The 15,828-nt window shown below is 48.8% G+C and overlaps 1 protein-coding gene across 1 annotated transcript in view; it reads left to right on the top strand.

The window, feature by feature from the left end:
* The window catches only part of LOC138528445 (NACHT and WD repeat domain-containing protein 2-like), a 328,733-nt gene that overhangs the window by 161,902 nt on the left and 151,003 nt on the right, over positions 1 to 15,828 (top strand). Inside the window, exon 4 of the mRNA XM_069640078.1 lies at positions 14,223 to 14,426. Within this exon, the coding sequence (XP_069496179.1) occupies positions 14,223 to 14,426 (204 nt within the window). The remainder of the gene's footprint in view (positions 1 to 14,222; positions 14,427 to 15,828) is intronic.

The raw sequence follows: 15,828 nt of genomic DNA, 5'->3' as shown, positions 1-15,828 counted from the left end.
CAAAGGCGGGTGAAATCACCCGATTTTGTTTTTGGCGGGTGAGATGCCCATTGGAATGTATGGGCGTGCAGGAGGCTTGGCGTGTGAGTCAGCCCTTTACAAGGCGGGTGACACCCACCAAAAGCGTGTGAGTTGAGAGCTGTGTGCCTATGGCAGTTGCTGCGTTGGTGATGATTTAGCGGGATGGGACATGGTGGATGGGACAAGTGGACCACATGTATCATTGATGTGTGCATCTTGTGCAGTGTCAGGGGGATGTGTGTCTGAGTACCTGCAGGTGCATCTTCTGAGGGCGATATAGACGGACTGTGTGATGTGGGAGTGGTGTATGGATGTGGGTGGCAATCAAGTTCTATGTGGATGTGTACAACCAGGTTAAAGATGGGTGGACCGCCAGCAGGGCTGTACTGGCGTTGGGTACGACATACTTGACATGTTGGCCTACTCATTTGCATACAGGGTACAAAGTGTGTGATTTGACATTGGTCTTACGGAGACTCACCAGCCTCATCAGGTGTTGCACCTCCAGCCTCCCCAGCTCCTACTCCCTCGATGGGCTCCAGGTGCATGTTGCTGCTGCATGTTTCTTCCCAGGCAGGAGTTGGATAGGTGATGCAGGTCCGCCTCCTGTGGCCATGCCCTGGCTGCGCTGTGCAGAAAGGAAATTCTGCACCCTGAGACGTAGATCGTCCCACCTCTTGTGACAGTCCATGACTGTTTTGAGGGTTGTCCCGACAGCTGACACCTTCTGAGCCAATTCCTCCCAGATGGCCTTTTTCCACAATTGTGTTTGCCGGCGTAGATCATTGCTGAACACTTCTTCTGTGTTTTCAACTAGCGTGTCCACCAGAATGTAAAGGTTCAGCCTCGCTGAACCGCGGCTTGCGCCTCTGTGCAGCTGGTAGCCTTGAGGACATGTCTGTGGTACTTTGTCAGTGCTTTGGAGTGTGGCTCTGACTAATGTGCACTGAGGATTGCAATGGATTGTGTTTTGTTAATGGCCTAATGGCCGCCGGTACATTTCCGGCCAGCGAGGGGGGCGGTGTGTTTTTTTTTTTGGGGGAGTTTGGTGGCATGCGCGTGCATGCTGACACAGAATCAACCGTTGATTCCTGCAGCTGTGCCACACGGACACGCTAGCATGCTGGTAATTACGATTTTATTCCAGCTAACTTGTAATGAGGCCCAATATCTGTTTTTTAACTGTAACATCACAAGAGAGTTGGAAATAGAAGGTGCAAAAATGGGTTTAGCACGGTCGGAAGGTTTATGCAAACTATGTGGGGAAATGGTAACAGAATCATCTGAGCACATTATGTTGCCCTGTGTGAGTTTGAATGACCTGAGACAGAAACTTATAAAAGCATTTAACAATACAATCAATAAGGAAGATGTGTACCCACTATGGAATATAATGGATGGTAATGATGTTCATTGTATATACCATGTGATTAGTTTTTATCAGAAGCGTATTGTGATTTTAGATTTGTTGACAGAGAATATTTTTTAACTGGAGGGTCACTTGATGAAGATATGAGATAGATCTTGATTTTAATCTTTTTATATACATGTGTCTGTGTTTTCTGTATATACAAAGCCATTTTGGCTGTATGTATATTAATAAATTATGAGTAACTCGCTAAAATGCTTTATGTATCTCTTGTAGCTGTCCGACCTCCATCAACCAATCCCATGTACCCCTGCACAACTGCCCCTGCCCCAGCACCTGTAGTAGCAGCCCCAATCCTAAACAAGTTCATTACATGGTTATCAGGGTTCTGTCTCAACTTAATCAAGGCCATTTTCCTGACTGCACGAATTGAAATAACGTCAATGGAACACCGTTATTATGCACCAGGAGACTTCTGGGCCCCCTCCGCCTTTAACACAGGAAACCTTTTACACGCCACCCGGGGCAGCATCTTGCGTTAATGATGCACTGTAAACATACCCATTGCCCTCTTCCTTCCTGATCTGGTTTAGTCCTTTTGACCATTACCTTCAATTCTTGCAACCCTAGTACTGCATCTGATCACAACAGACCCCCAAGACCATCTGTGTTCTTGCTGGCCGTGACCAGTTCACTCACTCTGAAGACCCCAAAGAAAGCAAACAAGAATGCCGCTCTTAAAAAAAAACTTCCTTCATATTCCCCTGCACAAACCCCTGGTAAATCCGCATCATCTCTACCAATTCTGTAAACAGATTTGGGTGCCTATGGTCCGGCTGCCTTCCTCCCGTCCTACGCCAGCCTTTCATGGCTACTTTTATCACATGACCTTGGGTGGGATCCCTGCCCTCACTTTGGTGAAGAAATCTAGCACTGCTAAGCAAGTTTCTGCCCATGCCTTTGATTTGTTAGGCATGCATGCCCTCTGAATGAATTCTCCTGAGGTGCCTGCTGCCCTGGACCAAGCTACCAATTATCGCACTGCGCCCTGTAACACCTCAGCACTCACGTGATGCTTTCGGCCATCCATGACCTGCTGCTTTCGCGCAAGTTCTACTTCCTGATCTTAAAATACCCCAAACGTACAGGGGCAGAGAGGGACAGGGAGGCGCAGAGAGGCAGGCAGTGGGGGCACAGACTGAGAGGCCAGGACAGAGAAGCAGGGGAAGAAGAGACAGAGATGTCAGGAGACCCACTGATTAAAAAATAGATCAGGACTGGGGAGGAAGGGAACCAGGGGAGAAGGATGATGCCAGACAGGGGAAGGGTAACTGCCAAAAAAGCCTCTGCAGCCTCTGCCCCCAACCCACATCAGCACACCACACCGCCAGCAACCAAGAAAAAGAGTGAGTGCCCAGTCCTTTCTCCACAGGCTTATATAAGGCTGTTGATCCACCCACTACAGGGATAGGCTCCCACCCGGGAAAGTGTTTGTTTGGGCAAGTGTTGCCATGGTCATTTCCAGGGCCAGCCCCCTCACCCAGGCAAATGTTTTGTTAGGGCAAGCATTGACGGGGTCGTATCCAGGGCCAGCCCCCTCACCCAGGCAAGTGTTTGTTTGGGCAAGTGTTGACAGGGTCGTATCCAGGACCAGCCCCCTCACCCAGGCAAGTGTTTGTTTGGGCAAGCGTTGACGGGGTCGTATCCAGGGCCAGCCCCCTCACCCAGGCAAGTGTTTGTTTGGGCAAGCGTTGACGGGGTCGCATCCAGGGCCAGCCCCCTCACCCTGGCAAGTGTTTGTTTGGGCAAGCGTTGACGGGGTCGTATCCAGGGCCAGCCCCCTCACCCAGGCAAGTGTTTGTTTGGGCAAGCGTTGACGGGGTCGTATCCAGGGCCAGCCCCCTCACCCAGGCAAGTGTTTGTTTGGGCAAGCATTGACGGGGTCGTATCCAGGGCCAGCCCCCTCACCCAGGCAAGTGTTGACAGGGTCGTTTCCAGGGGAGATGGGATGCAGAGTGGGACACACACTTTCAGGTATTCTGTGTGATTTTCAGGTCTGGGGAGTTGGCAGTTTGAGCCCAGATGTTAATTGTAGGGAATGGGGAGATGAAATTATACGGTGCGGACAGTTGGGGCCAAAGGGGAGTTACTTGTTGGACGAGCGAATTGAGGAGGTTCCCAGAACAGGGGCTAGCATGGTGACTCAGGATAATTACATTGAGCCTCATTACGAGTGTGCCGGACCGGTAACAACGGTGCCGGTAGGCTTACCGGCACCGTTGTTAGTGGACCGGCACGTTTCGAGTCTGCAGGCGGGTGCCGTCCCACCCACCAGGGTCAACCTGGCGGGTGGAACGGCACCCGCCCGCAGACTTTCACAGAAGCACTGGCGCCGTTATTAACGATGCCGGCGCTTCCATGCTCCCCATTCCCGTTTGAGTCCTATCGGACTCAAACGGGAATGGGGAGTTGCAATTACTGCCGCCTGACATATCGGACCCCCAATCTGACCTGGCAGGCGTAACGCCACCGGCCGCAGACAGATGTGGAAACACCTGCACCATTACCACGTGGTGCCGGTGTTTCCACTTCCTCAGTCCCGTGGAGTCCTATGGGACACCACGGGAATGGGGATTTACAGAATGGCTCTGGAATTACCGGATCACCGGGGCTTTAATGCCCCTGTAATTCTGGCAAGTCCGGAGCCGGTAAACCCTACGGGTCCGGCGGCAGCCTGCCGGTTTTACTGACACGGCTACAGCCGGACTCGTAATGAGGGCCATCGTAACAGAAGCAGGTGTGCACTAACGATTTGCTTCACTTCCCTATTGTATTCCTACCGCATGGACAGTCCGCAAATAGTGAGAAATTCAGGGGAAAAGTGCTGAAAAACATGGCTCCTCTCTAAAGAGCAAACATTTTTCCACCTGAGCCGCAGGCCCAAACCTGCAGCCTGGCCTTCCCCTGGTGCTGCACCAACTGAGTACCATCTGACAGGGAGACTGAAGTTCAATAAACGGGCCCACTGCTTTGTGGTCAAGCTCTGCCAATTGTTCCCTTGGTAGCACCCTATCGCCGGCTGGAAGGGAAAAGCCCATGCTACTGGAAGGAGGCAACATGGTCCCAGCACATAGAGGGAGTGTCTTTGCAGGACCCAGGTGTCCCCATCGATCTGCAGTGGGCTATAGGGCCTGGCTACATGTAAAGGAGACCGATTGTGGCCATATTTGGGGCAGTGTGGGGCATCCCAGAGCCATCGCCTTGGCTATGGGTGTGCAGTAGGTGGGAGGGAGTTCAAAGTATGCCTGTGCACATCCACGTGCCAGCTCCTTTCCTCTGAAAACATGCACGTATGCTTTTTAAACATTAGGGAACTTACGCCACCAAATCCAAAAATAAAATAGGACCAACCTGAGTTTTCTCTGATGAGCTCTGTATTCGCATTACAGTAGGAACACTAGGGGGACCAGCTCTGCAAAATGGTCCCATGTCAATTTACTGAAAAACATTGCTTTGAGGTATTTTAGTTCGAAGTGATTACTTCGAAAAGAAAATGTTGGTTTTGTTCGGGAGGTGCTCCCATGGCCTCCCTTACCCTTTATTACTACTCCTACCCCACACCCCTTAACCCACAACTACATATATATATTTCCAAGCAATTCAAAGTAATACCTTTGAAGTAAATACATTCAAAGTAATTTCCATCGTTGAAACCATGGGATACCCTGCAAAATATGATATGTAAGAACACAACATATGAAACGTCATTAAGACTTAAAAATTGAGGGTTCACGTAGGTAGTCTTATAAGGAAGCTTAGGTACACATTTCGCCAAAAATGCCCTATAGAGTCCAATGAACTCCAAAACAATGGGGATTAACTCTGCCACTACCACTTGTAATACGGTGGTAATTCCACTGGACCAAGTGGCGGCAATGGTAATTCCGTTGGGTGGTATTCTGGTGCAATTACCATTGGAATACTGCCCGACTCTTAATGAAGACTGAATGTTTTACCTCCCTCTCCATTACAAGGATGCAGGCATATACTAACGGCGGTATTGAAAGGGAATAATAGCAGCAGTAACCAGCAATAGTTCACCAATACCACTACCATTACCCCTGGGGCAGTAGTAAAGCTGTAATAAGATGGATTTACAGGAAAACACGAGCAGGAGTGATAACTACCACATGCGGAATTCTGCAGGATAATCCTACGAGATTGCAACTAGACCCTTGGTGTGAAAGTCATACACTTGGGGAACAAGAACTCAATGGAACAGTTTCTAACATTGAGGAATACTGTTCAGAAAAAGAAACTTATTTGGTGGAGCTGCCCGTCAATTCAACAATTCTGGGATGGGGTGAGGGAACAGATAGGCAAGACGGTGAAAGTAACAGAGCAGCTCTGGGAAAGGGTTTGTAAGGCAGGGATGTGGAACCGGGCCCAGGAGGCCTCACTAAAGTAGAGGAAAGGGGCTTTATGATCATGGTAATAGCAGCCTGGCTTGCAATAGCCCAACATTGGAAGGACAGATCAGCACCCACGATTTATGAATGGTTACAAAAAGCATGGAATGTTGTATCCCTGGAATGGGTAACATACAAACTTCAAGGGGCCCAAGATGCGTTTAAGGAAGAATGGGGGCAAATACTGAAACATTTACAAAGTGACTGCATGCAACACTGGTGCCCCCACAACATTAGAATATTGGACATCGTACAATCATAATGGAACAATCTCAGAGTCTGGAACTCGTCACTGGGAGGGGAAGGTGGGGGGGGAGTAGTTGAGGAATGTTAATTGAACAGATGTGGCAATATAAGTGTATAAAAATAATAAAAAACAAGTTTAAAAAAAAAAAGAAACTGACCGTGTGATAAGGAGAGCTGGGAATAAGGAGGGGGAAGGCTGCGGAAGGTGGGAAGGGAAGAGGAGTGAGGCGGGGGAATACAAGGTGTGAAAAGAGGGAAGGAAACTTTTTAAGACCCTCCTCTTCTTTCCCCGTCAGTCTCTCTTTCCCCAATACAGTCATGACTTGCAGGTCTGCACCATTTCTTAAATACCACTCTGTTGTATATAACCCCAGCAGACCTTAGGCATTTCTTTTTTTGTCCCCCAACGTTTGCTTATTGGTCTTTACTACAATAATAAAGCGAATTACACCAAGCTCCCTCCCCTTCATTCCAACCCAGGCTCATGAGTAAGCCAGTTGTATGATGTAGTGTACATCTCTGGTACCTTGGAGGGTCTTGTCGAATATCGTGTTTGGAACACAGTTCGTCCCAATGTCCATGTGCTCATTCCTTCACGGCGGTAGATGATCCGGGGATGTTGGTAAGTTATTGAGATGAGGGCCCCACTCCAATTCCAGGGTACTCGCTTCCTCTCGTGCGCCCTGTTCATGCACTATCGCTTCTTCTGCCGTTACCCACTTCAGTAGGTCTTGTGACCATTGGCTTAGTAGAAGCTGCTTCGGGCACTTCCAGGAGATGGCCATAGAATGTCTCACCAACAGAAATAGGAAGACCGCTATTTTGTTTGTCTGTCTTCTCTTTTTATCCCCGGGAAGTAACAGGCCTTAGTGTTGGGCTCTATTCAGTCACACAATAACGAGACGGAGCCAGCGCTGCCGTGAACTTTCTTTATTCACGCCTGTACACTTTCTGCCTTCCGCCCCCCCCAGCCTCCTCCGCTTCCTCCTTCCTCCCGCTCTTTCCATGCAGTCTTTCTTAAAGGGGCTGTGTCCCTTTTGTACAATGTACAACACCTCCCCCGTACTTAACATGGGAGCCCAGTTACATCTGTTCGATGAGCCTCACTGGTCTCTTTACTGTTCTAGGGGGTCTCCCTGGGGATTCTCAGCTTTCGCCGGCTGACTCCACTGGGGGTTCTGCTTCTTCTTCTTCACTGAAGTTCTCGTCGGGTGTCTCTTGTGTTTCGGGCTCCTCCAGATATAGCTTCTTGAAGAAGGAGGAGTTGCGAGTGATGTCTCCCAGTTCTCCCGTCGCTGTGATCATGGGCCCCTAGATGGCTGTGATGATTCGCGGCTCGGGGCTGTATCGGGTGTCCGTTTTCTTGCGTTGAGTTTGTTGCACCAGGACCATTTGCCCCATCTCTAGTTGTTGTTCTTTCGCTCTCCGTTTGGTGTCGGCCCATTGCTTGGCCCTTCTCTCCTTTTCGGCATCTCGTTCCCTGATGGCTAGGTCTTCTTCAGGGGTGTAGTCCTCCCATCGGGGAATGCGTGTCCTGGGTTGGTACCTCACCATGAGCTCAGCTGGTGGCTTTCCCGTGGCGTCGTGTGGGGTATTTTGGTAGCTCCGAAGCATGCTGCAGATGGCTTTCGGGTGAGGCGTCTGTTCCGCTACTGCTTTTTGTCTGGTTAGCTTGATTGTGGCCATAAATCTTTCCACCATCCCGTTGGCTTGGGGCCAGAGAGGTGTAATCTTTTGGTGGTGAAATCCTAGGTGGCTTGCGAAGTTTGCGAATTCTCTTCCTTGAAATGGAGAACCGTTGTCAGTCTTGACGACGGTGGGGATGCCCCACTCGCTGAATAGTTCGTCCACTATGTGTGCGGTTTCCATGAAGGATGTTGACGGCGTTTGCTTAACAAAGGGGAATCTCGAATGTTCATCCATTACTACTAATAGATAACCCCCTTCTTCTAAAGGTCCATAGAAGTCCATTGAGACCTTTTGCCAGGGTCTTATCGGGAGTGTGGTTAGTTGCAGAGGGTTTGGGTTTGGTCCTTTCGCTGCCAGTTGACATGGCCTGCAGTGTCTGAGCATGTCTTCTACTATCACATCCATGTAGAGGAACCAGACATAGTTCCTGAGAAATCGTTTTGTGTTGTCTATTCCCCTTTGGCCCTCATGTGCCAGCGTTGCTAGGGTCTTCCTTAGGTCCCTTGGTGCTACTAGCCTTCTCCCCCGTAGCAAGAGTCCTTGGTCAGTGGCTACGAGTTCGTCGTTTATCTTGGCCAGCCGGTCCAGTTCCTTCTGGTCTACATCCTCCCCTCCGGTTCCTTTTGTGTGACGTTCCCTCCATTTGTTGGACCGAGTGAGAAAGACAGCAGCTCTGAGTGTTGGGTCGGCTTTGCTCCTTTCTTCGAACGTTGCGGTCGAGATGGTCGGTGGCATGGCGAGGTGGCATTTTCGTTTTGGGGTTCCCGAAGATTGATATTAGGGCTTGGTGGTCCGTTACTAGGGTGAACCTCCGGCCAATGATAAAGTGGTGGTATTTTTCGCATGCCCATACTGCAGCCAGGCTTTCCCTTTCTGCCTGGGAGTAGGCCTTTTCCGTGTGTGACAGGGCTCAGCTGGCATATGCAACTACCGCGTGATGAGTGTTGTCTGCGGTATTGGTCTGGGCAAGGATGGCTCCTAGTCCTACTGGACTTGCATCGACGTAATGATGGTGTGCCAGTCCGGACGAAAGTATGCCAGTTGTCGGTTGTTGGTGAGACCTTCTTTTATCGTTATGAATGCTTCCTGACAGGGTGCATCCCATACGAATGGTGTATTCTTCTTTAGGAGGTTGCGGAGTGGGTCAGTTGTTGTGGCTTGGTTCGGGAGGTAACGTGCACAGTATCCTGCCATGCCCAGTAGGGAGCGCAGGTCTGCCGTGGTCGTAGGTGCTTGGAGATCGGTAATGGCCTTAATCTTGTCCGGGTCGGCTGTTATCCCTTTGCTCGAGAATATGTGGCCGAAGAATTTAAGGCTTGTCTTGTTGATGTCACACTTGTCTTCGTTGAGAGTTAATCCCGCGTCTTGTAGGATGGAGCAGATGGTTCTTAGGGCTCTGTCGTGTTGTTCCTGATCTCTTCCAAATATTAAGATGTCGTCACTATAGTTTAGTGCGTTCATCTCCGATGCTATGAGGCGTATGATGGTCTCTTGAAAGATCTCTGCGGCAGATGATATGCCGAAGTTGAGCCTTTTGTATCGAAAAAGGCCGTTGTGCGTTGCAAATGTGGTGATGGGTCGTGATTCTGGGTCCAGGACCAGTTGGTGGTAGCCCTGGTTGAGGTCAAGCTTTGAGAAGAACCTTGCTTGGTTTAACCTAATCAACATGTCCTCCAGGCTCGTGCCTGGGTGCCTTTCTCTCTGGATGGCCGTGTTCGGGATGCGCATGTCAACGCATATGCGGAGACGACCATTGTCCTTGGGAACTATTACTATTGGCGATACCCATGGTGTTGGCCCTTCTGCTTTCTCTATAATGTCGTTGAGAAGGAGAAGTTGGATTTTTTTTGATACTTGTTCTTGAAGGTGGAAACCCACTTTGCGCAGATGTTGCGGTACTGGCCTGATGGTATTGTCGATGTGTAGTTTGATGCGTGATCCTTTTAGCATACCAACTCCTTCGAATAACTTGGGGAATTGGCTCTTGAGGTCTCCCTTCGCCAGGGGCCTGTCAATCATTGCTCTGACGGATTTGTGTGGTACTGGTAGTCCCTCTATTACTTCTGACTGGTTGTAGTGTAGGTCAATCAAGGCAAGGGCGTTGGCCGTGTGGTAGCTGAGGAGGCAACGGCCGATGGATGGGCTCTTTATGACGTGTATCGTGGCAGTTACCGTGATGTCCCTGTGCCGTAGATCACATTGAAATTTTCCTTTGGAGGTCATCGGCTGCGCCGCTCCCCATTGAAAAATGTGAGTCTTGGATTCTTGTAGTGGGTATGAGGAGGCTATTTCCCTGTAGATGTCTTCATTCATGACGTTTACCGTCGCTCCTGTGTCGACGATAAATCTGTTTCTGGTACTTCCCAACTGTATTGTTACTCTGGGAGCTGAGGTGTCTTCAGTTTCAGCACTGAGGAGGCATACGTACTCTCTGTCGTAGCCATCTTGTAGGTATCGGGCTGGTTCATTCCCTCCCGGCTGATGTTGTGGTGGGGGTCGAGATATGGGTCTCTTCATTGTTCGAAAAGGCTTGGGGTTTCTGCCTTGTAGGTCGTCCCGTGTTCCAGGTTTTGCCTGAAGTCGTTCTGGTGGATGTCATATAGTTCATGATCTTTCCTATCTGGTTCAATCTGAAGCCCCTCAAGGGCTCTTACGGTGTTTGGACGTTGATAAGCATTTGTGGGGAATGTCGTACTTCTGTCTGCCTGGCGGAGTTGTTCCGTGTGTGTCTCCGTCATGCGAGTGGCGGGTCGCGGCCGTGTCGAGCTCCCTTCTGGTAGTAGTTCCTTGCACATCACTTGGAAATGGTTTTCCATACCGCATCTCATGCAGCGTTGGCCGATGGCAGGGCACGGACCTCTGTGTGGATACTCGAAACCACAGCGATAGCATTGGCGGTCGCTTGGTGTTCGTTGTGTCGGATATCTCGGGTTTATCCTTGTCTGTGGAGCTGGGTGACGGGTGTATGGGTGCATTGCTGCTATAACTTCTCCTTTCTTGGGGTTCTCAATGGCTGCTGCCTGGATGTCCACTCTCTCATAAACTCTGGCTAGGTCCAAAACTTCCTTTAGGGATAGGGATTTCTTTAGGAGGTGTTTCCGGAACATAGAGGATACACACCCTTCTAAGATGCGTAGCCTTATGGCTTCTTCGTCATTAAAGTTGGCGAAATCGCACTTCGATATTTTCCTTTGAAGGCGAATGACGAATTCTCCTATTGATTCGTGAGGCAATTGACCACATTGGTTGAAAGTGTATCTCTCATAGTCACGTTGGGTGAGATAACAATCTTTTCATTTATGGCTTGTCGGAGTCTCGCATATGTGGTGCGGTCCTGTAGGGGAATCGTACGGATGATATTTTTGATTTCTCTCCCTGCGACATTTGCAAAGATGCTTAGTATGTTGGGAGGTTCTTGTGTGCCAATTGCACCATCGAAAGTCCTCGAATTCCTCCATCCACTCTTCCCATCGTTGGCCCTGGTCGTGGTGTGGGTTTAATGTGAACGGGGCGGGTCTTCTCATTAGGCTTGCATAAGAGGAGGGTGCTCCTGGTGGTGTTGGTTGGGCATTGGGATCTGCTGTATCCTGGGCTGACATGATGGTGCAGCTTGGTATGCTCTAGTTAGTTCGGTGGCGCGTGGGCGTTGATCACGATTGTCTCTTGGCGCTGTGTCTTCCTGTGCACGTGTGCCCAGGTTGGTCTTGTTGTCCGGGTGTGGTGCAGGGTTCTGCGGTGGAGTTTTTTTTTTCTTGGTGTCACTTTTGGGAGACAGGGGGTTTCTTTCCTTACCGCAGCCTTCCTGGTGTGTGGTTTCGTTGATGTCACATGGGGAGACACGGGGAATTCTTTGTGTCGTGGCGTGCGCTCCTTGGTCTTTGAGTGTCACTTGTGGGAGACCCGGGGTTTCCTTCTCTAATGTGGCTTCCTTGGTATGTAATAGATGTCACGTGGGGAGACCCAGGGTTTTCTTTTGCCGTGACTTCTTTCGCCCTTAAATGTTTTTATGGTAATGTCACGTGCGGGAGACACGGGGTTCCCCTCTTTGCAGTTATCCCACCCGGCACCTTACTTGTAGTTGGCGCCGCGGGCCTGCGGGTCTTCTTCGGTCCTACGCGACGACGTACGGGCCTCTTCCGGCTCTCCGGGCTTCCGCGTCGCTGGCTCTTCAGGCTCCGGTGGGCACACGGGCCGCGGCTCGCTTATGTGTGCTGGCCTTCTAACGTCGCCGCTGGGTCCACTTGCGGGCACACGGGCCCTCCCAATCTCCTCTGGGCACACGGGCCCTCCCGATCTCCTCTGGGCACACGGGCCCTCTAGCAGGGTGCACGGGCCGCTGCTATCTCCTCTGGGCGCACAGGCCCTTACGATCTCTTCTGGGCACACGGGCCCTCCAGCAGGGCGCACGGGCCGCTGCTGTCTCCTCTGGGCACACGGGCCCTCTCGATCACTTCTGGGCACACGGGCCCTCCAGCAGACCGCACGGGCCGCTGCAGACGCAGGGCACACAGGCCACTGCCTTCCAATGGGCGCACCGGCCCTCTCACCTTTTCCCCCGGGCGTACGGGCTCTCCAACGGGGCACATGGGCCCTTTCCGACTGCTGGGCTTGCCGCCCTCCTACCACTGCTGCCGGCACGCGAAGGATCGCATCGGCTTTGTCGCCAGTGTTGGGCTCTATTCAGTCACGCAATAACGAGACGGAGCCAGCACTGCCGTGAACTTTCTTTATTCACGCCTGTACACTTTCTGCCTTCCGCCCCTCCAGCCCCCTCCCCCTCCCCTTCCTCCTTCCTCCCGCTCTTTTCCTGCGGTCTTTCTTAAAGGGGCTGTGTCCCTTTTGTACAATGCACAATACTTAGGCATTTAAAAAAAAAAAAACAGCATACCTCCCCTTCAAAAATGTTATGGTCCAAAATTAGCTGTGGAGTGCTCTGCTGGCCATCATCCACTTACCTGCGTGATCTCCTTTTCACATCAACTTTTCACAACTCTTCATTAGTTGGTCAACCCTAGGACCACGGCTGCTGTTGCACTTGGCTGTTAGTTTTATGTCCAGTGCTTTGAGGTCTATGTGTGTGGCGCTACATGAATATTACTGTCATACATAACTTTCTGCACACTTCATAGTAACAATTACATGGTATAAGAATAAGCATAATTAAAGCTTTTCGATTTGTTGTCAGAGCTCATTTTGCTCATCGTTTCTGGGTGTTCGTCGACTTTCGGGAGCTTTTTTCTTTCTCCTTAGTAAATCATTCTGCTGCATTAGTAGTAATACTTTCCAATACCACATTAAGGAAATGAGAATGCAATGCTAACCAATGTAAGAGGAAAGATAAGGGTTTTATTCAAAGAAAAAACAAAGTCTAAATGTTCAAGACAACGTGCAGAACAGGTTAACTTGCGTTTTAGGTCAAAAACGTGATGTTATGTACTTTTGTGAATGGCATTTACATAATTGATTCTCCTCGTCTAGCAGTGCAGAAAGAGGTTTCCCCATTGACATCTATCACTTTATATATATCTTTATTCCTATCGCTCCATCTCACCCACTTTCTCTCTCTCTCTCTCTCTCTCTCTCTCTCTCTCTCTCTCTCTCTCTCTCTCTCTCTGTACCACCCTTCCCCCCACTCATTCCTCTCTCGCACCCTCAGTCCTTCTCATTCCGTTTGTTTCTCTCTCTCTTTCTCGCTCTCTCTAATCTCTTGATTTATCGTCCACTCGGCCTCCCACCATCTCAAACTCTCTCCCTCATTTTCCATTTCTCTCTCTGTCTCTCTCTCTCTCTACATCTTGCCCTTTCTCTGCCCCTCTCTTTCTCTGGCGCCTCCAGTCTCAATTACTCTGTCTCTCTCGTGCCTTCTCTCTCTCTCCGTCTCTCGTGCCTTCTCTCCCTCCCTCTCTCTCTCTCTTTATCTCTCGTGCCTTCTCTCTCTCTCCCCATCTCTCTCTTCTTTGTCCATCTCTTCCTCTCACCCTTTGTTCGTCCATTACTTCCTCTCATGTGCCTTAAATCTCTCTCTCTCTCTCTAGCTCTCATGCCTTCTCTGTCGTTCTCTCTTTTTCCATCTCTCTCCATCTTGCCCTTCTTTGTCCATCTCTGCATCTCGCCATTTCTTCGTCCATCTCTTCCTCTCGTGTGCCATCAATCTATCTCTCTGTCTCTCATGGATTCTTTCTTTCTCTCTCTCTCTTGCTTGTGCCCCCTCTCTCTCTCTTCATCTCTCTCCATCTTGCCCTTTCATCGTCCATCTCTTCCACTTTCATGCCTTCAAGTTTTCTGCCTTCCACTGATGGAAAACACATATGTGAGATTAGTCTCTGCACCCTTATAAACATGGAGCCATCACAGCATGGATCAGTTGGACAATGTAATCAACCACTCACTTGCTTTTTCATTTCTTATACATGTTTCGTCTTCTGTAGGCCCTTCTAGGAGAACAGTATGGAAAACCTTGCTTGCCAGCGGAGATTGATGCAGTGGAGTTTGAGCAGATCCTGGATACTGCTACACAGTTGGGGGTCTGCACCAAGATGCTGGACGCCTGGTACTGCAGAGATGAAAACGCAGTTCCACCCGTCTATTATATGTTGGAGAAAGAAGCTGAGCTCCCGCATGCCAGCAAGAAGGTAAAGCTGGGGACACCGTGCCTTTTTTGTTCTTACTGCGTCATCAAATGCTTATGTGCTATTCTTAATGTCACATGCAGTAAACCTAAATTAAGCTCCTCTGTTGACCATCCGTTCACTACTTTATCCTAATTCCAACATGTGCCACTTCATGCCATTTGCATGTTTTGTTCAGGATGACACTAACATGTTATGTTATATGTTGTGTTATGTTATATGATATATTATATGTTACTAGCTTAAGTACCCGGCTTCGCCAGGGATGTCCATTCTCAGATTTCTTTTCATATTCCACTGCAAAAAGATGAACAAATATTGTTTTTTGCCACAAAGGAAAAAAGCGATACATGTTAATTTCACTAATTAGTTGAACACCAAATGTTTATTTATCTCGGATTTAAATTCTCACATGAATATCATATTTGTAAGCTTTCTCTGATTATTTGCAGTGTTGTTAGCAGTAGTGGCCATTTTTGCCGCTAAACACACACTGCAAATAATCAGAGTAAGCATACAAATATGATATTCATGTGAGAATTTAAATCAGAGGTAAATAAAAATGTGGTGTTCAATTAATTAGCATGTATTGAATTTATCGCTAAACAAATCAATGTAAAGTAAGACACACTAAATCTCATCTTAAAAAAAAATTGGTAAAACAAAAAAAAGCAAGACCAGTTTAGCAAAGACAGCGCGAGGATGAGCACTTTCTACAAATGACCTGTAGATGGCGTGCGGAACACCACAAAACATAATGATGAAAAACCAAATAATGACTTATCTCGGGAACGGGATGCGCCATCAAACTAGAAATGGTTGCATTAATTCACAAATGAAATAAAGAATATTCCATGCAAAATTCATGACGCCAGACCTACCGTTCATGAGGAGTTAGATCCCCAATATCAACGCCATATATGATATGATATGATATGGTATTTGTAATGCGCCTATACACAAGTGTTTCAAGGTGCGACAAGGCAGGGAGGGGAAAAAAAAAAGGGGGAAGACAGACAACGGTCCTACTAGGCCTGGTGTCATTCAGATCGCGCAAGTGCAGAGGCACACTAAAAACCCACAAGCAAACATGACTTTGTTCTATATATGTATATAGATGTTTTATATATGCTATTTATTCAGTTATAGTTTGTTATATGTTGTGTTGCATTTTGTTTTCTTGTTGTGTGTTATGTTAATCCTTTCCTGGGGACATACATTTTGGTTACAAACATTGCAGAAACATTTTTGCGTAAGAAAAGGTTGACTTTTATGCACTTTTTTCTCATTTTTGGTTTTCACAATTGTATGTATCTAGCTTTGTATAAAAATGTATGTAGCTCTGGGGAAGGGGTATCACTGCCATTTTGTTTGCAGATCTCCTCCCTATAACCTCTTTTGCAGA

Source organism: Ambystoma mexicanum, chromosome 7q (assembly GCF_040938575.1).
Source record: "Ambystoma mexicanum isolate Mex_15411 chromosome 7q, UKY_AmexF1_1, whole genome shotgun sequence".
Lineage (NCBI taxonomy): Eukaryota > Metazoa > Chordata > Amphibia > Caudata > Ambystomatidae > Ambystoma > Ambystoma mexicanum.
The sequence above is the reverse complement of the archived record's forward strand: the minus strand, read 5'-3'. Positions and strand labels throughout refer to the sequence as shown.